The following is a 22277-nucleotide window of genomic DNA, read 5'->3' as shown; positions in this document are numbered from 1 at the left end:
TTCAATACTCCTAGGGAGGGTGTCCGAAAAGTCTACGGCGTCAGAAAGGTGAACTGTTCAAGTAGGTATCTGTTTGTTTTATCAGGTAGATCAGGGGTCTCCAAACTACAGCCCGCGGGTCACATCCGGCCCTCTCCAATATTTTATCCTCTGTTGTTTTCCAAAGCCTCGAATTCCAATGATCAAAGAGAAATACATTTCCAATCTCTTTGGCAGTCTGTAGGAGGCAGCAGAGCCTCTTGAATCTTCTCAATTGTAAATTTTGAACCAGCAATGTTGTGTATGCCAGATCTTTGAAAAATGCAAGTTCCTAGTGCTGATAATCCACACTGTAGACAACTTCAATTGTCTGAATTGTGTAGAAAGGTGCAGACGGAATTTATTTTTGTTCAACCTTTATTAATTGTTCACGTTTATTATGAATTTCTTTGCTCTGCTTTACTGAAGTTCTTTCTTGAAGTGTGTTTCTTGTTTTTGTTGTTTGCTACAAAATTGCGCAAAAATGAATAGCCTGCTTTTCTTATCTACAGATAAGTAATTGCGTATTTCGTCAGAGCATTGGCTAAGGTTTGACATTTTTACTCATCAAATACCATTTCTCACTTTAAGCACAGCATTGTTTATTTGTAGTTATCACATTTCTCTGTTGTTCTAGATCATATGCTGATTACAAAAAAAGATCCAAGTAAACTTTATTCGTTTATTTACATTTTATTCATTCATTTAAAAACTGGTTTTTTTCGGCCTGCGAATATTTGCAAAATATACGAAGTGGTAGATGGTGAGGCTAAATTCGGGACAATGGTTCTAATATCAGCAGAGAGACCAACGCAACAGGTGCCAAGACCAAATCATCTGGCCTCTCAGACCTTTCCAATGCTAGCAATACCACGCTGGACTCTAATCTGGTTGAATGAAAAGGAAGGGAAGGCTTAATCGGACCACAGGGCACCAGCACCACCCAAAGACCAGAAGACAGAGAGGTAGTCACAACAGTTCCAGGGGACGTGTCTCAGTGGGTGTCCAGACACCTGAAGATTGAAAACAACAGTCATGGCTTATTGACAGGCAGGATTTGCTTACAGGAGAATCCAGGAGAGGCACGGTGGATACTTTCCAAACTAGGCACTAGCTCCCAGGAGGAATAAACGTGCTCCTCCTTGGATCTCCTGTGTTTTCACCCATGTTCCTGATTGGAGTAGGAGGAGACACCTGCATAATATGCTTATGATGCAAGATATTTTTCTATCCAATGAGAGGCTTGTGAAGAGCAACTTCAATATGGATGTGAACTCGAATCCACAGCTCTTGTATGCCATTGTAATAAAATCCAATGTTAGAGTGCACAATTGAGGGTAAGTCACACAAGCACCAATGGATATTGTGTAGGGGTCCATAACCAACATTTGTTGACTATAGTCTGTATAAGGTAAAACATGCACATCTGTGTTTATGTGAATTCATATTAGTTAAAAACCTCAAATGTGAAGAAAATAAAATCAAGTCTAATTTGGTGGCTTCAGGTCCTGCACCTGTGAGACACATAAAAAAAACATAGAAAGGAAAAGGAGTAACTGATTACAGTGGAACCTTTAGGTACATGCTATCTCACCTGGGGTGCTTGCCTTGCGGCATTTCAAGCAAGCCCCTATACCATGCTGCTCCCTGCTGATGATGGGCTAAACCCAGAAACACGTGTACAGGGATAAACAGCACTTGCTGCGCCTACAGAGGTGAAAGACTTTATTACTTACGGAATGGACTACGAATTCGACTGCATTTACCATGATGCATTGGGGTTGGACTTTGTTGCTGGAGTGTAGGCAGTGTGCTCCCTTTCTTTGTAATTTTGTCTTTGGACGGCTCCCTTGAGCCACGGCTGACGAGCCTTGGGAGGCACCTGTGCGCCATGAGAGGTACATAAACCTGAGAAAACATTTGGCGGCATTTCAAGCAAGCCCCTATACCATGCTGCTCCCTGCTGATGATGGGCTAAACCCAGAAACACGTGTACAGGGATAAACAGCACTTGCTGCGCCTACAGAGGTGAAAGACTTTATTACTTACGGAATGGACTACGAATTCGACTGCATTTACCATGATGCATTGGGGTTGGACTTTGTTGCTGGAGTGTAGGCAGTGTGCTCCCTTTCTTTGTAATTTTGTCTTTGGGCGGCTTCCTTGAGCCACGGCTGACGAGCCTTGGGAGGCACCTGTGCGCCATGAGAGGTACATAAACCTGAGAAAACATTTGGCGGCATTTCAAGCAAGCCCCTATACCATGCTGCTCCCTGCTGATGATGGGCTAAACCCAGAAACACGTGTACAGGGATAAACAGCACTTGCTGCGCCTACAGAGGTGAAAGACTTTATTACTTACGGAATGGACTACGAATTCGACTGCATTTACCATGATGCATTGGGGTTGGACTTTGTTGCTGGAGTGTAGGCAGTGTGCTCCCTTTCTTTGTAATTTTGTCTTTGGACGGCTCCCTTGAGCCACGGCTAACGAGCCTTGGGAGGCACCTGTGCGCCATGAGAGGTACATAAACCTGAGAAAACATTTGGCGGCATTTCAAGCAAGCCCCTATACCATGCTGCTCCCTGCTGATGATGGGCTAAACCCAGAAACACGTGTACAGGGATAAACAGCACTTGCTGCGCCTACAGAGGTGAAAGACTTTATTACTTACGGAATGGACTACGAATTCGACTGCATTTACCATGATGCATTGGGGTTGGACTTTGTTGCTGGAGTGTAGGCAGTGTGCTCCCTTTCTTTGTAATTTTGTCTTTGGACGGCTCCCTTGAGCCACGGCTGACGAGCCTTGGGAGGCACCTGTGCGCCATGAGAGGTACATAAACCTGAGAAAACATTTGGCGGCATTTCAAGCAAGCCCCTATACCATGCTGCTCCCTGCTGATGATGGGCTAAACCCAGAAACACGTGTACAGGGATAAACAGCACTTGCTGCGCCTACAGAGGTGAAAGACTTTATTACTTACGGAATGGACTACGAATTCGACTGCATTTACCATGATGCATTGGGGTTGGACTTTGTTGCTGGAGTGTAGGCAGTGTGCTCCCTTTCTTTGTAATTTTGTCCTTGGACGGCTCCCTTGAGCCACGGCTGACGAGCCTTGGGAGGCACCTGTGCGCCATGAGAGGTACATAAACCTGAGAAAACATTTGGCGGCATTTCAAGCAAGCCCCTATACCATGCTGCTCCCTGCTGATGATGGGCTAAACCCAGAAACACGTGTACAGGGATAAACAGCACTTGCTGCGCCTACAGAGGTGAAAGACTTTATTACTTACGGAATGGACTACGAATTCGACTGCATTTACCATGATGCATTGGGGTTGGACTTTGTTGCTGGAGTGTAGGCAGTGTGCTCCCTTTCTTTGTAATTTTGTCTTTGGACGGCTCCCTTGAGCCACGGCTGACGAGCCTTGGGAGGCACCTGTGCGCCATGAGAGGTACATAAACCTGAGAAAACATTTGGCGGCATTTCAAGCAAGCCCCTATACCATGCTGCTCCCTGCTGATGATGGGCTAAACCCAGAAACACGTGTACAGGGATAAACAGCACTTGCTGCGCCTACAGAGGTGAAAGACTTTATTACTTACGGAATGGACTACGAATTTGACTGCATTTACCATGATGCATTGGGGTTGGACTTTGTTGCTGGAGTGTAGGCAGTGTGCTCCCTTTCTTTGTAATTTTGTCTTTGGACGGCTCCCTTGAGCCACGGCTGACGAGCCTTGGGAGGCACCTGTGCGCCATGAGAGGTACATAAACCTGAGAAAACATTTGGCGGCATTTCAAGCAAGCCCCTATACCATGCTGCTCCCTGCTGATGATGGGCTAAACCCAGAAACACGTGTACAGGGATAAACAGCACTTGCTGCGCCTACAGAGGTGAAAGACTTTATTACTTACGGAATGGACTACGAATTCGACTGCATTTACCATGATGCATTGGGGTTGGACTTTGTTGCTGGAGTGTAGGCAGTGTGCTCCCTTTCTTTGTAATTTTGTCTTTGGACGGCTCCCTTGAGCCACGGCTGACGAGCCTTGGAAGGCACCTGTGCGCCATGAGAGGTACATAAACCTGAGAAAACATTTGGCGGCATTTCAAGCAAGCCCCTATACCATGCTGCTCCCTGCTGATGATGGGCTAAACCCAGAAACACGTGTACAGGGATAAACAGCACTTGCTGCGCCTACAGAGGTGAAAGACTTTATTACTTACGGAATGGACTACGAATTCGACTGCATTTACCATGATGCATTGGGGTTGGCCTTTGTTGCTGGAGTGTAGGCAGTGTGCTCCCTTTCTTTGTAATCTCACCTGGGGTGCTTGCCTGATTCGTGGTTAAATGCACTCATCGGCCCCCTGGTGTCGGTGAAGCAACAAGGCAGTTACATTGCCTGGAGTAACTCCTCTGTTACCAACAGACTGAAGGAGAACTTGTGATGTGCGACTGGGATATGCTTCGGGAAGCAACAGGCATTAAGCTTGCATAAGGTGAAGCAGCGGTAACTTTCAATATTTTGACCCATCACAACACCATGGCCAGCACAATGTAGCATGTGTGTGCATGCTCAAAATCTGCAAAAAGGTGACGCTACTTGTGCAAATTAAATTAATAGGAATGTGTATGCACGACTTGGGTACTGTTATTTGCAAGATGTCTGTCATGCTACACATAATATAATTTACCCAAATGTCATTGCTGTGTAACAAAGCTGGTCTTCTGACTTATCATACATAGACCACATTTAAAGACAGCTTATGGGTTGTGGCCGCTGTTGTACAGTACTATGTGTATCCAGCAGGTGTTAGAGAGTCTAATACCAACAAGATTGTTCAGGTGGGTAATGTACTTATTGTTGACATCTGTGTTCTGCCTGCTGAACACAGGTCTGAATCATAACAAAATAACGTAGAAGGCTAATGTGTGTGCTACTTGGTGTGTAAACTGCAGGTCACAGGTTCTTATCCTATCAAGGACTGTCCGTGGATTATTGTGACTATTGCAGAGATCCTTCTGTAGGCTATGGGTCCCATCCTATTAAAATTGCTTCAAGGGTTATCAACTGATGCCAACATCCACACGTAATCTGCGAGGAATAAATGTGAATTTTTGCAAGTTTTAATTTAATCTTTCTCCTTTACGCTCTCTCTTGATTATCCTGTTGTTTAATAAAAATGAGTACCACTGATTTTCATAGTAAAGAACACCACTTATTAAGTATTAAAGAAAAATTTACTTTGTATTGCGACATCGAAATACTTATTACTGGAAATGACACATAACCTATATAAGTGCAATACATCAGATGTAATGTGCACTCAATAGAAAGGTCATTTTCCTCAGCTACCTTAAAAATGGGATCCAGGGCATGCATTGCTGTCTCCCTCTGACTTAGACATATCTTCTTATTTTTGAACAACTTCCTTTTGAAGCTTTTTGTATTTTTTAAAGATATTTCTTGTGTAATCTTTTGTCTATCTTGGGAAGTGACATGGCAGGGTCATCTTAATTCTTCCTGGTGAGTTGCCAGGTCTGGGGACAGAGGGTGTGGCTGTGCCCTTTTGATCAATCCCAGAGCACAACTCTTTAAAAAAAAAAAAAAAAAGAAATTAATGAATGTCCTGGTGTTTGGAGCTGACCCAACTGGCAGGTGAGGACAGGGCGGGCATAGGGGATGGGTACGAAGAAGAGCCTAGAATCACTAAGCCCCTGCAGAGAGCAATTAAGCACAACAAATACTATTGTACAGGAGTCCACTGCAGTGCCTGCAACGGTTTCTGGTAGTGCAGAGGAAAAAGGCCAGGGCACTGGAAGCAAGCTGGTGTTGTTGTGTTGCCATTTTAGCTATAGTTTTATACACGTTATTTTAGCAAAGCTAGACCTGCTACTGTGCATTTTAACCTAGATATGTTTTATTCTAGCTTCATCATATCATTTTAACAATAGCTACATTTGCGGCCTTGTTTTATTTTCTCTATCTCTATTTCTCTATCTACCTGGTGTGGGATCAGACTCAGTCCCCCGCAATACAAGTGATTCTGCCGCCCGAATCCAGTAGTCTCATTAGGATAATGAGAACCTGTCGACAGTGTTGTCATGACAGGTATACCACCAGTACTGAATTAAGCAACCACAGAAGAGAAAGGCAGATCTAGAGCGAGCCAATGGGGGAACAATGCTGGAGAAATGACAACTGTAGAAGCAATAGAAACAGGAACGTGCAAAAATCAACTGATCCTAACTCTGTCAAACCCCAACTGGGAACTCTGAAGAACACTTTGTAAACTAAACTTACACCTTACAATAGGGATTCTTGGTGCTAATTTCAGTACTGTTAAGCTGGAAGGCAAATTTTGAGTTTGGACTTAAAGTCAGAATAGGGAATCCGCAATTAAAAAAAAACAAAAAAGGGGATTCCAGAAATTGGAGGCCAGAAAATAAAATTATCTGCCTCTGATGCAGGGGTACTCAAAGGTGGGTGTACGTATTGGTGGTGTAGCATCTGAGATGTCGCCTGGGAAATATAAAAAAGTGATATATCCTTTAAATATACTGGGCCTATGTTGTAGAAGACTCTGAAAACTATGCAGCCAGTTTTAAACAGGCATTTTTTAAGCACCGGAAGCCAGTGGAGTATTTTCAAATGAAGAATGTTTTGAATAGATTTTACTGATGCCCGAAAGCACACAAGCACACACAAGATTCTGCACATTCCCCTTCGCTACCCCTCCCTATTCCCTGAAGTATGGTCATAAGAAACACAGGAATATGCTAAACCTACCTCATGTACTCCAAGCGGTAAACAGACAGTAGGTAGGTGGACATTGCAAAATCCAGCTTGTTGATTAGAGCAGAGACCTCTGGAGGCGGGTCAAGCAGGTTAATGATGGTGCTTCTCAATTCATTCAACTCAGCCTAGAAGGGGAAAGGCAGAATTAGAAAAATATGGTCAATCCCAGGCCCATGCTCGGAACCAAAAGCAGCCCTTGGAAATGTCATGATACCAACTCTACATGTTACAAAGCAACTACAGTGAGAGGTTCTCATCTCCTGCAATGGAAGTTAGGGGTGACCTTCTGCCCACAAGTACAATCGGAAAAAAACTGTATTGTGTAACACTTTATGACAGATAATCATACCAGATTACACATACGCAATTTCTGCATTTATCCGACTGGATGTAATGTAATTACATGCTATCTGATGTCTGTGCAACTTGATTTATATTGGACAGACTAAGCATAAAGTAAAAAAACGTTTTTGCGGTTGAGTTTAATTGTTAATTTTAGGAAGTTGGCTCTTTTTATAGTATTCAAAATGAGATATACTGTGCAAAGACTCCAGGGGTTCCCTTACCAGTGGACAGGGGCTTGCTCTAGCAATCCCAAGGTGCTCTCCAAGGAGGGAGTGTGGTCGAGCAGCCTTAGGTTGATCAGACAGGAGTGTCAGACATTTATCATAGGCACACAGTCAATAAATGAGACATATAACTCAATAAGGAGATCTACGCCAATTTATAAAAATAACAGGTCTTTTTATATATACTTAGGCATCAGAATCATATGATCAGGTAAGTACGTTTTGCAAGAAATATCTTTACAGGTTTGACAAGTCAAACCTCAGTGCAATTTTCTTAGGTTGCAATGTTACCCTATGGGAGGGAAAACATATACGGCAAACAGGTATTTCACAGCAACTTACAGGACCAATCATCCAGATTTAAGGCGAGTATAGGGCAAGGTCCTAGGCCACACCAACAGATCACCTCCAGGTGCAGTTTAGCATCTGGTGCCCTGAGGAAGTCAAAGGCGATTGGTCCGGTCACAAAGATGCTGCAGATAGGGACTGGTGAACCAGGCTGGGTGAATCAACAGGGGGATTCAGTCTTACAATGCTCGGGAACACAGGAGCACCAATGGTCCTATTCTACTCGGTCCAGAGTGGCCGGGTGCAGAGGCACCGGTGGCGGCCGTGGTTGATGGGGTCTGCAGAAAGAGGCTGCAGGCATGGCCTGAGGGTCCAGTCCGACCGAACCAACAAGTGGGCTCAGGTCTCATGAGGCTCGGGGACGTAGGGACACCAGTGGTCCTCTTCTCCTTGATCCGTGGCGCCCAGGTGCAGAGGTGCATAGACTGTCTGGTTTCCATCACCGGAGGTGGTCGCATTAGAAGGGGGGTCCCTACAAAGAGGCTGGAGACGTCGGCTTGAAGGTCGCAGTGAGAAGACCTACAATGGACTTTGTCTCTGGAGGGTCTGAAGACCTCGTTGGCACCACTGGCCAACATCAACTTGGGCTATGGGGCTCGGATGCAGTGGCGCTGTCCAGCGTCGAGGTTTGGCCATCCAGAATCCTCACAGTGGCTCTTGGGGTGCCTGCAAGATGCAGGGAATCTGCTCCACAGGATTTCCTGGATCTTGGGCGAAGGCTGGCAGTCCCCCTGGGCTTTTGGAGGCACAAGCAGCTGCAGGACGAGGCGTCTTTGGACGTTTGTCGAAGTCAGCAGGCCGGCTGGCAGGGTTGGCGCAGAGTCAGCCACTGGTCTTCAGTTCTCACTTTTGCATCTCTAGAATATCCTTCTTCTTTAGGTCAGCAGAATCTGATTTTCTGGCACCAGGGGCTCCCATAAACACTGAATTTATGGTTGTTTAGGGGAATGCAGGGCAGTAGCCAAAGGGCTATTTACCACTGGGGTCACTATGCCCCCTATATGACCACTTACTGTGGGAAGTGGGCATAACCCTGTCCCAGAATTCCTAGTTCTGCCATCACCAAGATGGCAGATTATGCAATTAAATGTCCACATCAGGCAACTCACCTTAGGGATGGAACTGACCTGAGGGGTGGACACGCCTCTCTGACTACTAATTTTCCCACTTGCCCAGGTGCCAAATTGGCCCTAGTTCGGGGGGGAAGCCCACCTGCCTTGAAACGCAGTTCTGCAGGTCATCCTGCTGTGTGTTGACACCCCTGCAGGAGCAGGCTTTGTGCAGACTGCCCAAGAGCTTTTACACTGGGGGTCAGAAACATGTCTGTTGGTGGCAGGCTGGCTAAAACTAGTCGACCAGTGCACCAGGAGCTGGTATGTTTTTCAGGGCGGTCACCGCTAAGGTGTCGTCTGGATGCATGTAATAATAAATCCATCACTGGAATCAAGGAGGGTTTATCAATACGACATGTTTGATATCAAACATCCCTAGTTTCAGTGAAGCCATAATGCAGCTGGGGAACTTCTATTGACCAATATCTAGCACACATATTTAAAATGGCTTCCCTGGTCACTTACTATGTCTACAAATTGACAAAGAATAGCAGGGGCATATCTGCTCTGGCAGATATGTCCACACATGTAATATAAGGGACCCTGCCTTAGGGTTAGATGGCCTGCTGTAAGGGTGACATACATATACTGCAGGTTTTCACTTGTTATTTGCATCAGCCATCTCAGAGGCCTGTGGTATGTTTGAGCACGGAAGTGAGAACCCAACAAGCATGGTCTCAGCTTCTTCAGAGACCAGACCACAGCAAAGGCTATCAACAGCACTCCAACGCTGCTCTCTGGGAGTAACCTCCTTCTAATGAAAGCAACAGGTAGGTCATGGCCATCATCATTGGTTTGGGATAGGACAGCTCCTATCCCATGTTCAGGGCCATTTGTCTGCGCTATGAACTGCCTGGAGTAATCTGAAGCCTTTAGAATGGGTGCTGAGCACATTGCTTCCTTCAGGGTGTCAAAAGCCTATTTACAGCTCACTGTCCAATTTACTTTCTTTAGCATTTTCTTGGAGGTCAATTCAGTGAAGGGTGCCCCTACACAAACCTTCTGTAGTACCCAGTTAAGCCAAGGACTTGGGTCTGGGTGGTTGGAGCAACTCCGTTCACAATTGCCTGGATCCTGGGTTGTACTTGGACTCCACCTACAATGTGACCCAAGCATACAATTTTGGCCTGCCCTATTTAGCACATGCTGGCCTTGATAGTGACGCATGCATTTTGCAGAGCTTCAAGGACCCTTCCAAGGTGGATCAGGTGATCCTGCTAAGTGGAGCTAAAGACAGCCATATCATCAAGATATGCTGCACTAAAGGCCTCCAACCCAGCATGGACCTTGTTCATCAACCTTTGAAAGGTGGCAGGGGCATTCTTTATACCAAATGGCATAACAGTAACCTGGTTATGTCCATATGGGGTCGGAAATGCTGATCTTTCTTTAGCTCCAGGGGCTAGACCAATCTGACAGTACTCTAATGTCAAATCAAAGGTACTGACCAATTTTGCTGCCCCTAGCCTGTCAATTAGTTTATCTGCTCTTGGCATAGGGTGTGTATCTGTCTTGATGACACAATTGAGACCTCTCTATTCCACACAAAACCCCAGCTCTGGTAAACCTCCCTCGGAATGAGGTTTGGGGACTAAGAACACTGGGCTGGCCCAGGGACTGGCAGAGGGCTCAATCACCCCTAGGTCCAGCATCTTGCTGACTTCAGCTCTGATGCTATCCTTCACTTGGCCAGATTGTATTGATTTTACTCTTGACGGGCATGCTATCACCAGTGTCCACATCATCGATACACCAGTCAGCCTGACCACGGGTGTGGAAAAACACCTCAACATACTGCTCCAAGACATGCCTGCAGTCAGGCTACTATTGGGCAGAGGGTGTGACTGAAAAGACCACTCAAACAACTGACCCATCTTTGGGGCTGTGGGAGAGGAGGTCAGGGAAACATTCTCTTTTTCCTGATCCTCATCAGTGATCATCAGCATGCTCACATCAGCCCTGTCATGGAAAGGTTTTAGGCAGTTCATATAGATGACCCCTACCAGGTCTCATGAGACTGCCTCAGTTAACCAGATAGGTGACCTCACCCTTTTTTGGGGGGAAAGCGTAAGGGCCACTCCATTTGTCCTGGAGTGCCCTGAGACCACACAGGCTCGGGTACCCACAACTTCTGCCCTGGTTGGAACTCCACCACTGGGGTCTTTTTGTCATTCCACAGCTTCTGGAGCTTTTTGGATGAGTTCTCGATGTATTCAGCCATCTTTGAATGTAGGCCAAGTACATAGTTCACTATGTCTTGCTTACGCTCTTTGAGGGGTCTCTCCCAGCCTTCCCTCACCAGACATAATTGTCCTCTTTCAGGATGACCAATCAGAAGTTCAACGAGAGAAATACTGTAGGAAAGTACCATCTTGCCTGGCATGTTACCCCAATTTTTCACTGTATATATGTTGTTTTAGTTGTATGTGTCACTGGGACCCTGCCAGTCAGGGCCCCAGTGCTCATAAGTGTGCCCTGTATGTGTTACCTGTGTTATGACTAACTGTCTCACTGAGGCTCTACTATCCAGAACCTCAGTGGTTATGCTCTCTCATTTCTTTCCAAATTGTCACTAACAGGCTAGTGACCAATTTCACCAATTTACATTGGCATACTGGAACACCCTTATAATTCCCTAGTATATGGTACTGAGGTACCCAGGGTATTGGGGTTCCAGGAGATCCCTATGGGCTGCAGCATTTCTTTTGCCACCCATAGGGAGCTCTGACAATTCTTACCCAGGCCTGCCACTGCAGCCTGAGTGAAATAACGTCCACGTTATTTCACAGCCATTTACCACTGCACTTAAGTAACTTTTAAGTCACCTATATGTCTAACCTTTACCTGGTAAAGGTTAGGTGCAACGTTACTTAGTGTGTGGGCACCCTGGCACTAGCCACATGGTTCAGGGCAAATTCCCCGGACTTTGTGAGTGCGGGGACACCATTACACGCGTGCACTACACATAGGTCACTACCTATGTGTAGCTTCACAATGGTAACTCCGAATATGGCCATGTAACATGTCTAAGATCATGGAATTGCCCCCTCTATGCCATCCTAGCATTGTTGGCACAATCCCATGATCCCACAGGTCTCTAGCACAAACCCGGGTACTGCCAAACTGCCTTTTCAGGGGTTTCACTGCAGCTGCTGCTGCTGCCAACCCCTCAGACAGGTTTCTGCCCTCCTGGGGTCCAGCCAGGCTTGGCCCAGGAAGGCAGAACAAAGGACTTCCTCAGAGAGAGGGCGTTACACCCTCTCCCTTTGGAAAAAGGTGTTAAGGCAGGGGAGGAGTAGCCTCCCCCAGCCTCTGGAAATGCTTTCATGGGCACAGATGGTGCCCATTTCTGCATAAGCCAGTCTACACCGGTTCAGGGACCCCTCAGCCCTGCTCTGGTGCGAAACTGGACAAAGGAAAGGGGAGTGACCATTCCCCTGACCTGCACCTCCCCTGGGAGGTGCCCAGAGCTCCTCCAGTGTGCTCCAGACCTCTGCCATCTTGGAAACAGAGGTGCTGCTGGCACACTGGACTGCTCTGAGTGGCCAGGGCCAGCAGGTGACGTCAGAGACTCCTTCTGATAGGCTCCTTCAGGTGTTGCTAGCCTATCCTCTCTCCTAAGTAGCCAAACCCTCTTTTCTGGCTATTTAGGGTCTCTGCTTTGGGGAATTCCTTAGATAACGAATGCAAGAGCTCATCAGAGTTCCTCTGCATCTCTCTCTTCACCTTCTGCTAAGGAATCGACTGCTGACCGCGCTGGAAGCCTGCAAAACTGCAACAAAGTAGTGAAGACGACTACTGCAACTCTGTAACGCTGATCCTGCCGCCTTCTCGACTGTTTTCCTAGTGGTGCATGCTGTGGGGGTAGTCTGCCTCCTCTCTGCACTAGAAGCTCCGAAGAAATCTCCTGTGGGTTGACGGAATCATCCCCCTGCAACCGCAGGCACCAAAGAACTGCATCACTGGTCCCCTGGGTCTCCTCTCAGCACGACGAGCGAGGTCCCTTGAATCCAGCAACTCTGTCCAAGTGACTCCCACAGTCCAGTGACTCATCAGTCCAAGTTTGGTGGAGGTAAGTCCTTGCCTCCCCACGCCAGACTGCATTGCTGGGAACCGCGTCTTTTGCAGCTACTCCGGCTCCTGTGCATTTTTCCAGGATTTCCTTTGTGCACAGCCAAGCCTGGGTCCACGGCACTCTAACCTGCATTGCACGACCTCCTGAGTTGTCCTCCGGCGGCGGGGAATCTCTTGTGCAACTTCGGGTGAGCACCGTTTCACTCCACTTCGTAGTGCCTGTTCCGGCACTTCTCCGGGTGCTGCTTGCTTCTGAGTGGGCTCCTTGTCTTGCTGGACACCCCCTCTGTCTCCTCACGCCATTGGTGACATCCTGGTCCCTCCTGGGCCACAGCAGCATCCAAAAACCCTAAATGCACGATTTGCAGCTAGCAAGGCTTGTTTGCGGTCTTTCTTCAGGAAAACACTTCTGCACGACTCTTCACGACGTGGGACATCCATCCTCCAAAGGGGAAGTTTCTAGCCCTTGTTGTTCCTGCAGAATCCTCAGCTTCTACTGCCTAGTAGCAGCTTCTTTGCACCCACAGCTGGCATTTCCTGGGCATCTGCCCACTGGTGACTTGATCGTGACTTTTGGACTTGGTCCCCTTGTTCCACAGGTACTCTAGTCTGGAAATCCATCGTTGTTGCATTGCTGGTGTTGGTCTTTCCTGCAGAATTCCCCTATCACGACTTCTGTGCTCTTTGAGGAACTTTAGTGCATTTTGCACTCACTTTTCAGGGTCTTGGGTTGGGCTATTTTTCTAACCCTCACTGTTTTCTTACAGTCCCAGCGACCCTCTACAAGGTCACATAGGTTTGGGGTCCATTCGTGGCTCGCATTCCACTTTTGGAGTATATGGTTTGTGTTGCCCCTATCCCTATGTGTCCCCATTGCATCCTATTGTAACTATACATTGTTTGCACTGTTTTCTAATACTATACTGCATATTTTTGGTATTGTGTACATATATCTTGTGTATATTTGCTATCCTCATACTGAGGGTACTCACTGAGATACTTTGGCATATTGTCATAAAAATAAAGTACCTTTATTTTTAGTATATCTGTGCACTGTGTTTTCTTATGATATTGTGCAAGTGACACTAGTGGTACTGTAGGAGCTTCACTCGTCTCCTAGTTCAGCCTAAGCTGCTCTGCTAAGCTACCATTATCTATCAGCCTAAGCTGCTAGACACCCTATACACTAATAAGGGGTACCTGGGCCTGGTGCAAGGTGTAAGTACCCCTTGGTACTCACTACAAGCCAGTCCAGCCTCCTACAAATACCTACTCCTTTCTGTGGTACTTTCCCGTAGGCAAAAAGCAGGCAAGGTAACAAGATAGCCCATCTCCTGCTGAGTTTTTCAGGGAGTCCTGCAATCATGCCTTCCATGGTTTTGTTGAATCTGTGAACAAAACCATTGGTTTGTGGATGATATGGGGTGGTGAACCTGTAGGTCACCCTACATTCATTCCATATGGCCTCAAGGTAACCAGACATTAAGTTACTACCTCTGTCCGACACCACCTGCTTAGGAAAACCCACTCTTGTGAAAACACTCAAGAGGGCTGAGGCAACTACAGGACCAGTGGCAGTTCTAAGGGGAATAGCTTTCGGGTACCTAAAGGCATGATCCACTACTACCAGTATAATGAAAATGTCACTTACCCAGTGTACATCTGTTCGTGGCATTAGTCGCTGCAGATTCACATGTTTGGCACAGTCCGCTGCCTGGTGTTGGGCTCGGAGTATTACAAGTTGTTTTTCTTCGAAGAAGTCTTTTTTGGTCACGGGACCGAAGGACTCCTCCCTCTTCGGCTCCATTGCGCATGGGCGTCGACTCCATCTTAGATTGTTTTCCCCGCAGAGGGTGAGGATGGAGTTGTTTGCTATAAATAGTGCCCATGCAATGGAGTGAATATGTATGTACGTTAAGAGTTTATAATAATTATTTACAAATGTACAGAAGTTTAAGATTTATGATCTACTTCTAAACGGCTACAGGCTTCCCGGGGAGGTGGGAGGGTACATGTGAATCTGCAGCGACTAATGCCACGAACAGATGTACACTGGGTAAGTGACATTTTCAGTTCGATGGCATATGTTGCTGCAGATACACATGTTTGGCACAGACTATAAAGCAGTTACCTCCCCTAAAAGCGGTGGTTTAGCCTGTAGGAGTTGAAGTAGTTTGGAATAATGTTCTTAGTACAGCTTGGCCCACTGTAGCTTGTTGTGCATTTAGTACGTCTACACAGTAGTGTTTAGTAAACGTATGAGGCGTAGACCAGGTTGCAGCCTTACATATTTCGCTCATAGGAATGTTTCCTAGAAAGGCCATTGTAGCACCTTTCTTTCTGGTTGAGTGTGCCTTTGGTGTAATAGGCAATTCTCTTTTGGCTTTAAGATAGCATGTTTGAATACATCTGACTATCCATCTAGCAATGCCTTGTTTAGAGATTGGATTTCCTATGTGTGGTTTTTGAAAAGCTATGAACAGTTGTTTTGTTTTCCTGATTAGCTTTGTTCTGTCAATGTAGTACATTAGTGCTCTTTTGATGTCTAATGTATGTAGTGCCCTTTCAGCCACGGAATTTGGTTGTGGGAAGAACACTGGCAATTCTACTGTTTGATTTAAATGGAATGGTGAGATTACTTTTGGCAGAAATTTTGGATTTGTTCTTAGAACTATTTTATTGTTGTGTATTTGAATAAATGGTTCTTGTATGGTAAATGCCTGTATTTCACTTACTCTTCTGAGGGATGTGATTGCAATGAGAAATGCGACTTTCCAGGTTAGATATTGCATTTCACAGGAATGCATGGGTTCGAAAGGTGGACCCATGAGTCTTGTTAAGACGATGTTAAGATTCCATGAAGGAACTGGTGGTGTTCTTGGTGGTATAATTCTTTTTAGCCCTTCCATGAATGCTTTAATAACTGGTATTCTAAATAGAGACGATGAATGAGTAGTTTGTAGGTAAGCAGATATTGCTGCGAGGTGTATTTTTATAGATGAAAAAGCGAGATTTGCTTTTTGCAAATGTAGTAAGTATCCTACTATGTCTTTCGTAGAGGCATGTAATGGTTGTATTTGATTGGCATGGCAGTAGTAAACAAATCTTTTCCACTTAGATGCATAGCAGTGTCTAGTGGAAGATTTTCTAGCTTGTTTTATGACCTCCATGCATTCTTGTGTGAGGTCTAAGTGTCCGAATTCTAGGATTTCAGGAGCCAAATTGCCAGATTCAATGATGCTGGGTTTGGATGCCTGATCTGTTGTTTGTGTTGTGTTAACAGATCTGGTCTGTTGGGTAGTTTGACATGCGGTACTAGTGAAAGGTCTAGTAGAGTTGTATACCAAGGTTGTCTTGCCCATGTGGGTGCTATCAGTATGAGTTTGAGTTGGTTTTGACTCAACTTGTTTACTAGATATGGAAGGAGAGGGAGAGGGGGAAAAGCGTATGCAAATATCCCTGACCAACTCATCCATAGAGCATTGCCTTGTGATTCGCGGTGTGGGTACCTGGATGCGAAGTTTTGGCATTTTGAGTTTTCTTTTGTTGCGAACAAATCTATCTGGGGTGTTCCCCAAATTTGAAAGTACTTGTTCAGAACTTGGGGGTGAATTTCCCATTCGTGGACTTGTTGGTGGTCTCGCGAAAGGTTGTCTGCTAGTTGGTTTTGTATTCCTGGAATAAATTGTGCTATTAGGCGAATGTTGTTGTGAATCGCCCACTGCCAAATTTTTTGTGTTAGGAGGCACAATTGTGTTGAGTGTGTTCCTCCTTGTTTGTTTAAATAATACATTGTTGTCATGTTGTCTGTTTTGACAAGAATGTATTTGTGTGTTATTATGGGTTGGAAGGCTTTTAACGCTAGAAATACTGCTAACAGTTCTAGGTAATTGATATGAAATTTTGTTTGGTGTATATCCCATTGTCCTTGAATGCTGTGGTGATTGAGGTGTGCTCCCCACCCTGTCATGGAAGCATCTGTTGTTATAACGTATTGAGGCACTGGGTCCTGAAATGTCCGCCCTTTGTTTAAATTTTTGCTGTTCCACCATAGAAGCGAGAGGTATGTTTGGCAGTCTACCAACACCAGATCTTGAAGTTGACCCTGTGCCTGTGACCATTGTGATGCTAGACACTGTTGTAAGGGTCGCATGTGTAGTCTTGCGTTTGGGACAATGGCTATGCATGATGACATCATGCCTAGAAGTTTTAGCACAAATTTTGCTTGTATCTTTTGGTTTGGAAACATAGCACTTATTACCTTGTGGAATGCCTGCACTCTTTGTGGACTTGGAGTGGCAATTCCTTTTGATGTGTTGATGGTTGCTCCTAGATATTGTTGTGTCTGACACGGTTCTAGGTGTGATTTTGTATAGTTGATGGAAAACCCCAGTTTGTGAAGGGTTTGTATGACACATGTGGTGTCGTTTGCGCATTTTTTTACTGTGTTGGTCTTGATTAGCCAATCGTCTAGGTAAGGGAACACATGTATCTGTTGTCTCCTGATGTGTGCTGCTACTACTGCTAGACATTTTGTGAACACTCTTGGTGCAGTTGTTATTCCGAATGGCAACACTTTGAATTGGTAATGTATTCCTTTGAATACGAACCGTAGGTACTTTCTGTGAGAAGGGTGTATTGGTATATGAAAGTACGCATCCTTTAGGTCTAATGTGGTCATGTAATCTTGCGGTTTGAGCAGTGGAATGATGTCTTGTAGTGTGACCATGTGAAAATGGTCCGATATGATGTAGGTATTTAGTGTCCTGAGATCTAATATTGGTCTTAATGTTTTGTCTTTTTTTGGAATTAGAAAGTACAGGGAGTAAACTCCTGTGTTTTTTTGTTGTACTGGTACTAACTCTATTGCATCCTTTTGCAGTAGTGCTTGAACTTCTAGTCCTAAAAGTTCTAAATGTTGTGGTGACATTTTGCGTGTTTTGGGAGGGATGTTTGGTGGGAATTTGTGGAATTCTATGCAATAGCCATGTTGGATTATTGCTAATACCCAATTGTCTGTTGTAATCTGTTGCCAAGATTGGTAGAATTGGCTTAGTCTTCCCCCCACTGGTGTTGAGTGAAGGGGTTGCGTGACTTGAAAGTCACTGTTTAGGTGGAGGTGTTTTTGGAGTCTGGAATCTTCCCCTACTCCTTGGGAATTGACCCCCTCTATATCCCCTGAAACCTCCCCTTTGGAAGGAACCCTGATATGGTGTGGTTCTTGTTTGTTGGCTGGTGGTGTCTGTGGGTTGGCCACGAAACCCCCCTCTAAATGGAGTTTTTCTAAAAGAGCCTCTGCTCTGCGGGGAGTAGAGTGCGCCCATGGCCTTGGCCGTGTCTGTGTCCTTTTTAAGTTTTTCAATGGCTGTGTCCACTTCAGGGCCAAAAAGTTGTTTTTCGTTGAAGGGCATATTAAGGACAGCCTGCTGGATTTCAGGTTTGAAGCCTGAAGTGCGGAGCCAAGCGTGTCTCCTTATGGTGACAGCAGTGTTGACTGTTCTCGCTGCAGTATCTGCTGCGTCCAGTGAAGAGCGGATTTGATTGTTTGAGATCGTTTGTCCCTCTTCAACTATTTGCTGCGCCCTTTTTTGGTATTCTTGGGGAAGATGGTCCACGAGAAGTTGCATCTCATCCCAGTGAGCGCGGTCATATCTGGCCAACAGCGCTTGAGAATTTGCGATGCGCCACTGGTTGGCTGCCTGTGATGCTACTCTTTTTCCTGCCGCATCAAATTTTCTGCTTTCTTTGTCCGGAGGTGGGGCGTCGCCAGATGTATGGGAATTTGCTCTTTTGCGAGCTGCCCCTACTACTACGGAGTCAGGTGGTAACTGCGAAGTAATAAACACTGGATCTGTGGGTGGTGGTTTGTATTTTTTATCCACCCTTGGGGTGATGGCTCTTGATTTTACGGGCTCTTCAAAAATTTGTTTTGCGTGCCGTAACATCCCCGGTAGCATTGGGAGACATTGATATTGGCTATGTGTAGCCGAGAGGGTGTTAAATAAAAAATCATCCTCTATAGGATCGGAATGCAGTTGGACATTGTGGAATTCTGCAGCCCTAGCCACCAGTTGTGAGTATGAGGTACTGTCCTCTGGCGGTGACGGCTTTGTAGGGTATGAATCTGGATCATTGTCCGGCACTGGGGTGTCGTATAGGTCCCAAGCGTCTTGATCCTGATTATCTTGACTTATGGTAGTTTGCGCTGGTGAGTGCATTTGTGGCGGTGTTTGTGCCGGCGATGCCTGTTGTAGTGGAGAGGGCGGAGGCGTGACTTTTTTAACCACTTTGGCTTGTGGTTGTGCGTCATCCTTGAGGAGACTGATTCTTCTTTTCCTCATTATTGGGGGAAGGGTTGATATCTTCCCTGTGTCTTGCTGGATGTACAGTCTCTTTTGTGTGTAGTCTGATTCTACACTTTGGAGCTCTTGTCCAAATCTGTGCATCTGGCCACTTATTCCTTGTTCCTCTGAGTAGGATGAAGGTGTGGTATTTTTCGGCGCCGAGAGAGAATCTTTTTTCGGTTTCGGCACCGACAGATTTTTTGTTCCTTTCGGCATGGATTCTCGGTGCCGATGTTTTTCGGTGCCGGTATCTTGTTTTTGTCTCTCGGAGCCGCTTTCTCGGCTCCGAGGTTGCTCCATGGCGGTCCCTCGACCGGAGTCGGGTGTCTTCGCTATGGGCGTGCCCTTTTTCGGCGCCTTCGACGGGTCGCCTGTTTTATGGGTCGAGCCATGGCCTGTTGGCAGTGGCGTCCCCTGGGCTTTCGTTTTGTCGATGGTTTTACTTTTCGACGTCTTACTCACAGTTTGTTGCTGTTGTTCGACGTCGGAGTCTCCGGATTCTGAGTCCGGAACCGAGAATGTTTCCTCTTCGTCGTCGAAACGTTGTTTTGTCGGCGTGGACGCCATTTGTAGACGCCTGGCTCTTCGGTCCCGGAGTGTTTTTCTGGACCGGAAGGCTCGACAGGCCTCACAGGTATCCTCCTTGTGCTCGGGGGACAAGCACAAGTTACAGACCAAGTGCTGATCTGTATAAGGATACTTACTGTGACATTTTGGGCAGAAACGGAACGGGGTCCGTTCCATCGGCTTCGATGTCGCACGCGGTCGGGCCGACCAGGCCCCGATGGGGGAATCGAAGCTACCCCAAAGTCTTCCGATGATCGGTGTTGATGTACCTAACTATCCCGATACCGAACGGAACAATACCGACGCTTTCTTCCGAGATTCTGACTAACTTTCCGAACCGAAACACGGAGCGAAAAGGAATACGTCCGAACCCGACAGCGGAAAAAAACAATCTAAGATGGAGTCGACGCCCATGCGCAATGGAGCCGAAGAGGGAGGAGTCCTTCGGTCCTGTGACCAAAAAAGACTTCTTCGAAGAAAAACAACTTGTAATACTCCGAGCCCAACACCAGGCAGCGGACTGTGCCAAACATGTGTATCTGCAGCAACATATGCCATCGAACCTCTATTTCCTGATGCTGTTGGAGAATCCAGGGGGCCAACAATGTCAACCCTACCCTTTTAAAGGGAACCCCAACAACTGAAAGTGGAATTACGGGGCCATTGGGTGGTTACCTGTCTTGCCACTGGCTTGACAGTTAACACGGGGGTTAACAAACCCCTTCACATTCTGAGAAATACCTGGCAAGTAGAAGTGAGGAACTGACCTATTCCAAGTTTTGGTCTGGCCAAGTTGCCCATCTAGAGGGATGACATGTGCTAGCATGAGTAGGTACTCTTTATACATCTGAGGCACTACCACTCTCCAAGTGGTACCAGGTTTGGTGTCTCCGGCCTCAGTATACAGGAGTCCCTCCTCCCAATAGGTTTGATGGGAGCCACGGACATCTCCCCTTTTACTGGTCAGCAGCTTGCAGTCTCAGGCTCTCAAGAGTGTGGCTGTTCCTCTGCCCCTGGCACAGCTCTTCCCAGATGGTCCCCCTGGGCCTGGGAGCTCAGCTGTGCAAGGTCAAAGTTCTGGGGGCTCGGTTTCCTCAAGGTCTGACATGTCTTTTCCTTGAGGAGAGGGGACCAGAGATTGTGGCTGACCAGAAGCTGGCTTACCAGACTTCTTGGCTTTTCTCTTGGAGGGCCAGGCCATTTTTCCAGGCTCCAGCACCTATTTTTCACCATGAACTTTGCATTGTGCTCTTGTTTTTACACACACACACACACACACACACACTCAGGTATACCCAGTACAGTTATATGGGTCTTCCTTTTGACCTCAGCCTTTGCTGAGGACTCCAGAGCATTTCCCCACAGACAGGCTACAGGAATTGCACAGGATACCACCACCTTTTTTTGGCCAGTAACCCCTCCCCATTTTAAGGACACCATTGTCATGGGATGGACCTTAGCTTGGTTGTCAGCACTGATGACTATGAAGATTTCACCAGTCAGATACTGTTCTGGGGATATCAGTTTTTCAGTCACCATGGTGACACTTGCACCCGTATCCCTCAGTGCTCCAACTCTGATCCCATTTATATAAGGCTGTTGTCTGTATTTTCTCCAGGGTACAGGGCCAGACAGTCAGGGCAGCTACATCCACCCCACCCTCGGAGACCAAAGTTGCTTCTGTGTGCTCTCTGACATGTTCAGGGCACACTTGGGATACCATATGGAGACTTACTACTGCAGCAGGAGCTGAAGGTGCACTAAGGGGATTCTCCTTGAGACGGACAGGGCCTCCGGTTTGGTGCCCATTGACTTTACAATTAAAGCACCAAGTTTCTTGGCATCCTAGTTTTTACCTTGCTACCCATTCCTTGGTCTGTGTCTGCTGCCTCAGTCATAGTTTTAGAATTGTTGGAACCTTATTAGAAACTTTAAAAAATCTAAGTACATCTCTAAAATGGCCTAACTGACTAAACTAGTTTTAAATCTAAACAGTTTGGACTCGGGAACTTAAGAAAAGACACTAACAGTTAATTTTAAACAATTTAGAAAACTTGAAAATTGGAAAAAGTGTTTCCTAACTTAGGACAATACTGAATTCCTTAGTGGTACAACTTATCAACCGAGTGGTACAGCAAATGAATATTCGTGTATCTCACCGCTGCACCACCAATGTAGGAAGCTGGAGCTTTATAGAGTATATCAAAATGAGATATACTGTGAAAAGAGTCCGGGGGTTCACTTACTAGTGGACAGGGGCTTGCTCTAGCAATCCATGGATGCTCTCTTACAGAGTATTGTGGTTGAGCAGGCTTATGCTTATCAGAGAGGAGGTTTAGGGCCAGATGTATCAAAATCCCATTCTGCATTCCCTAAATAGCAAATTTTAGGAAATCGCTATTTAGGGAATGCAAAAAGGTATGTAACAA

The 22277-nt window shown here is 46.2% G+C and overlaps 1 protein-coding gene across 2 annotated transcripts in view; it reads right to left on the bottom strand.

Annotated features, from left to right (window-relative positions):
• PI4KA (phosphatidylinositol 4-kinase alpha) overlaps nt 1–22277 on the bottom strand; it is a 520678-nt gene that overhangs the window by 273347 nt on the left and 225054 nt on the right. For both annotated transcript variants that reach the window (XM_069215218.1, XM_069215217.1), the window contains exon 22: nt 6826–6959. In XM_069215218.1, the coding sequence (XP_069071319.1) occupies nt 6826–6959 (134 nt within the window). The remainder of the gene's footprint in view (nt 1–6825; nt 6960–22277) is intronic.

Source organism: Pleurodeles waltl, chromosome 11 (genome assembly GCF_031143425.1).
Source record: "Pleurodeles waltl isolate 20211129_DDA chromosome 11, aPleWal1.hap1.20221129, whole genome shotgun sequence".
Lineage (NCBI taxonomy): Eukaryota > Metazoa > Chordata > Amphibia > Caudata > Salamandridae > Pleurodeles > Pleurodeles waltl.
Note: the sequence above shows the minus strand (reverse complement) of the source record. Positions and strands in the feature narration are given on the sequence as shown.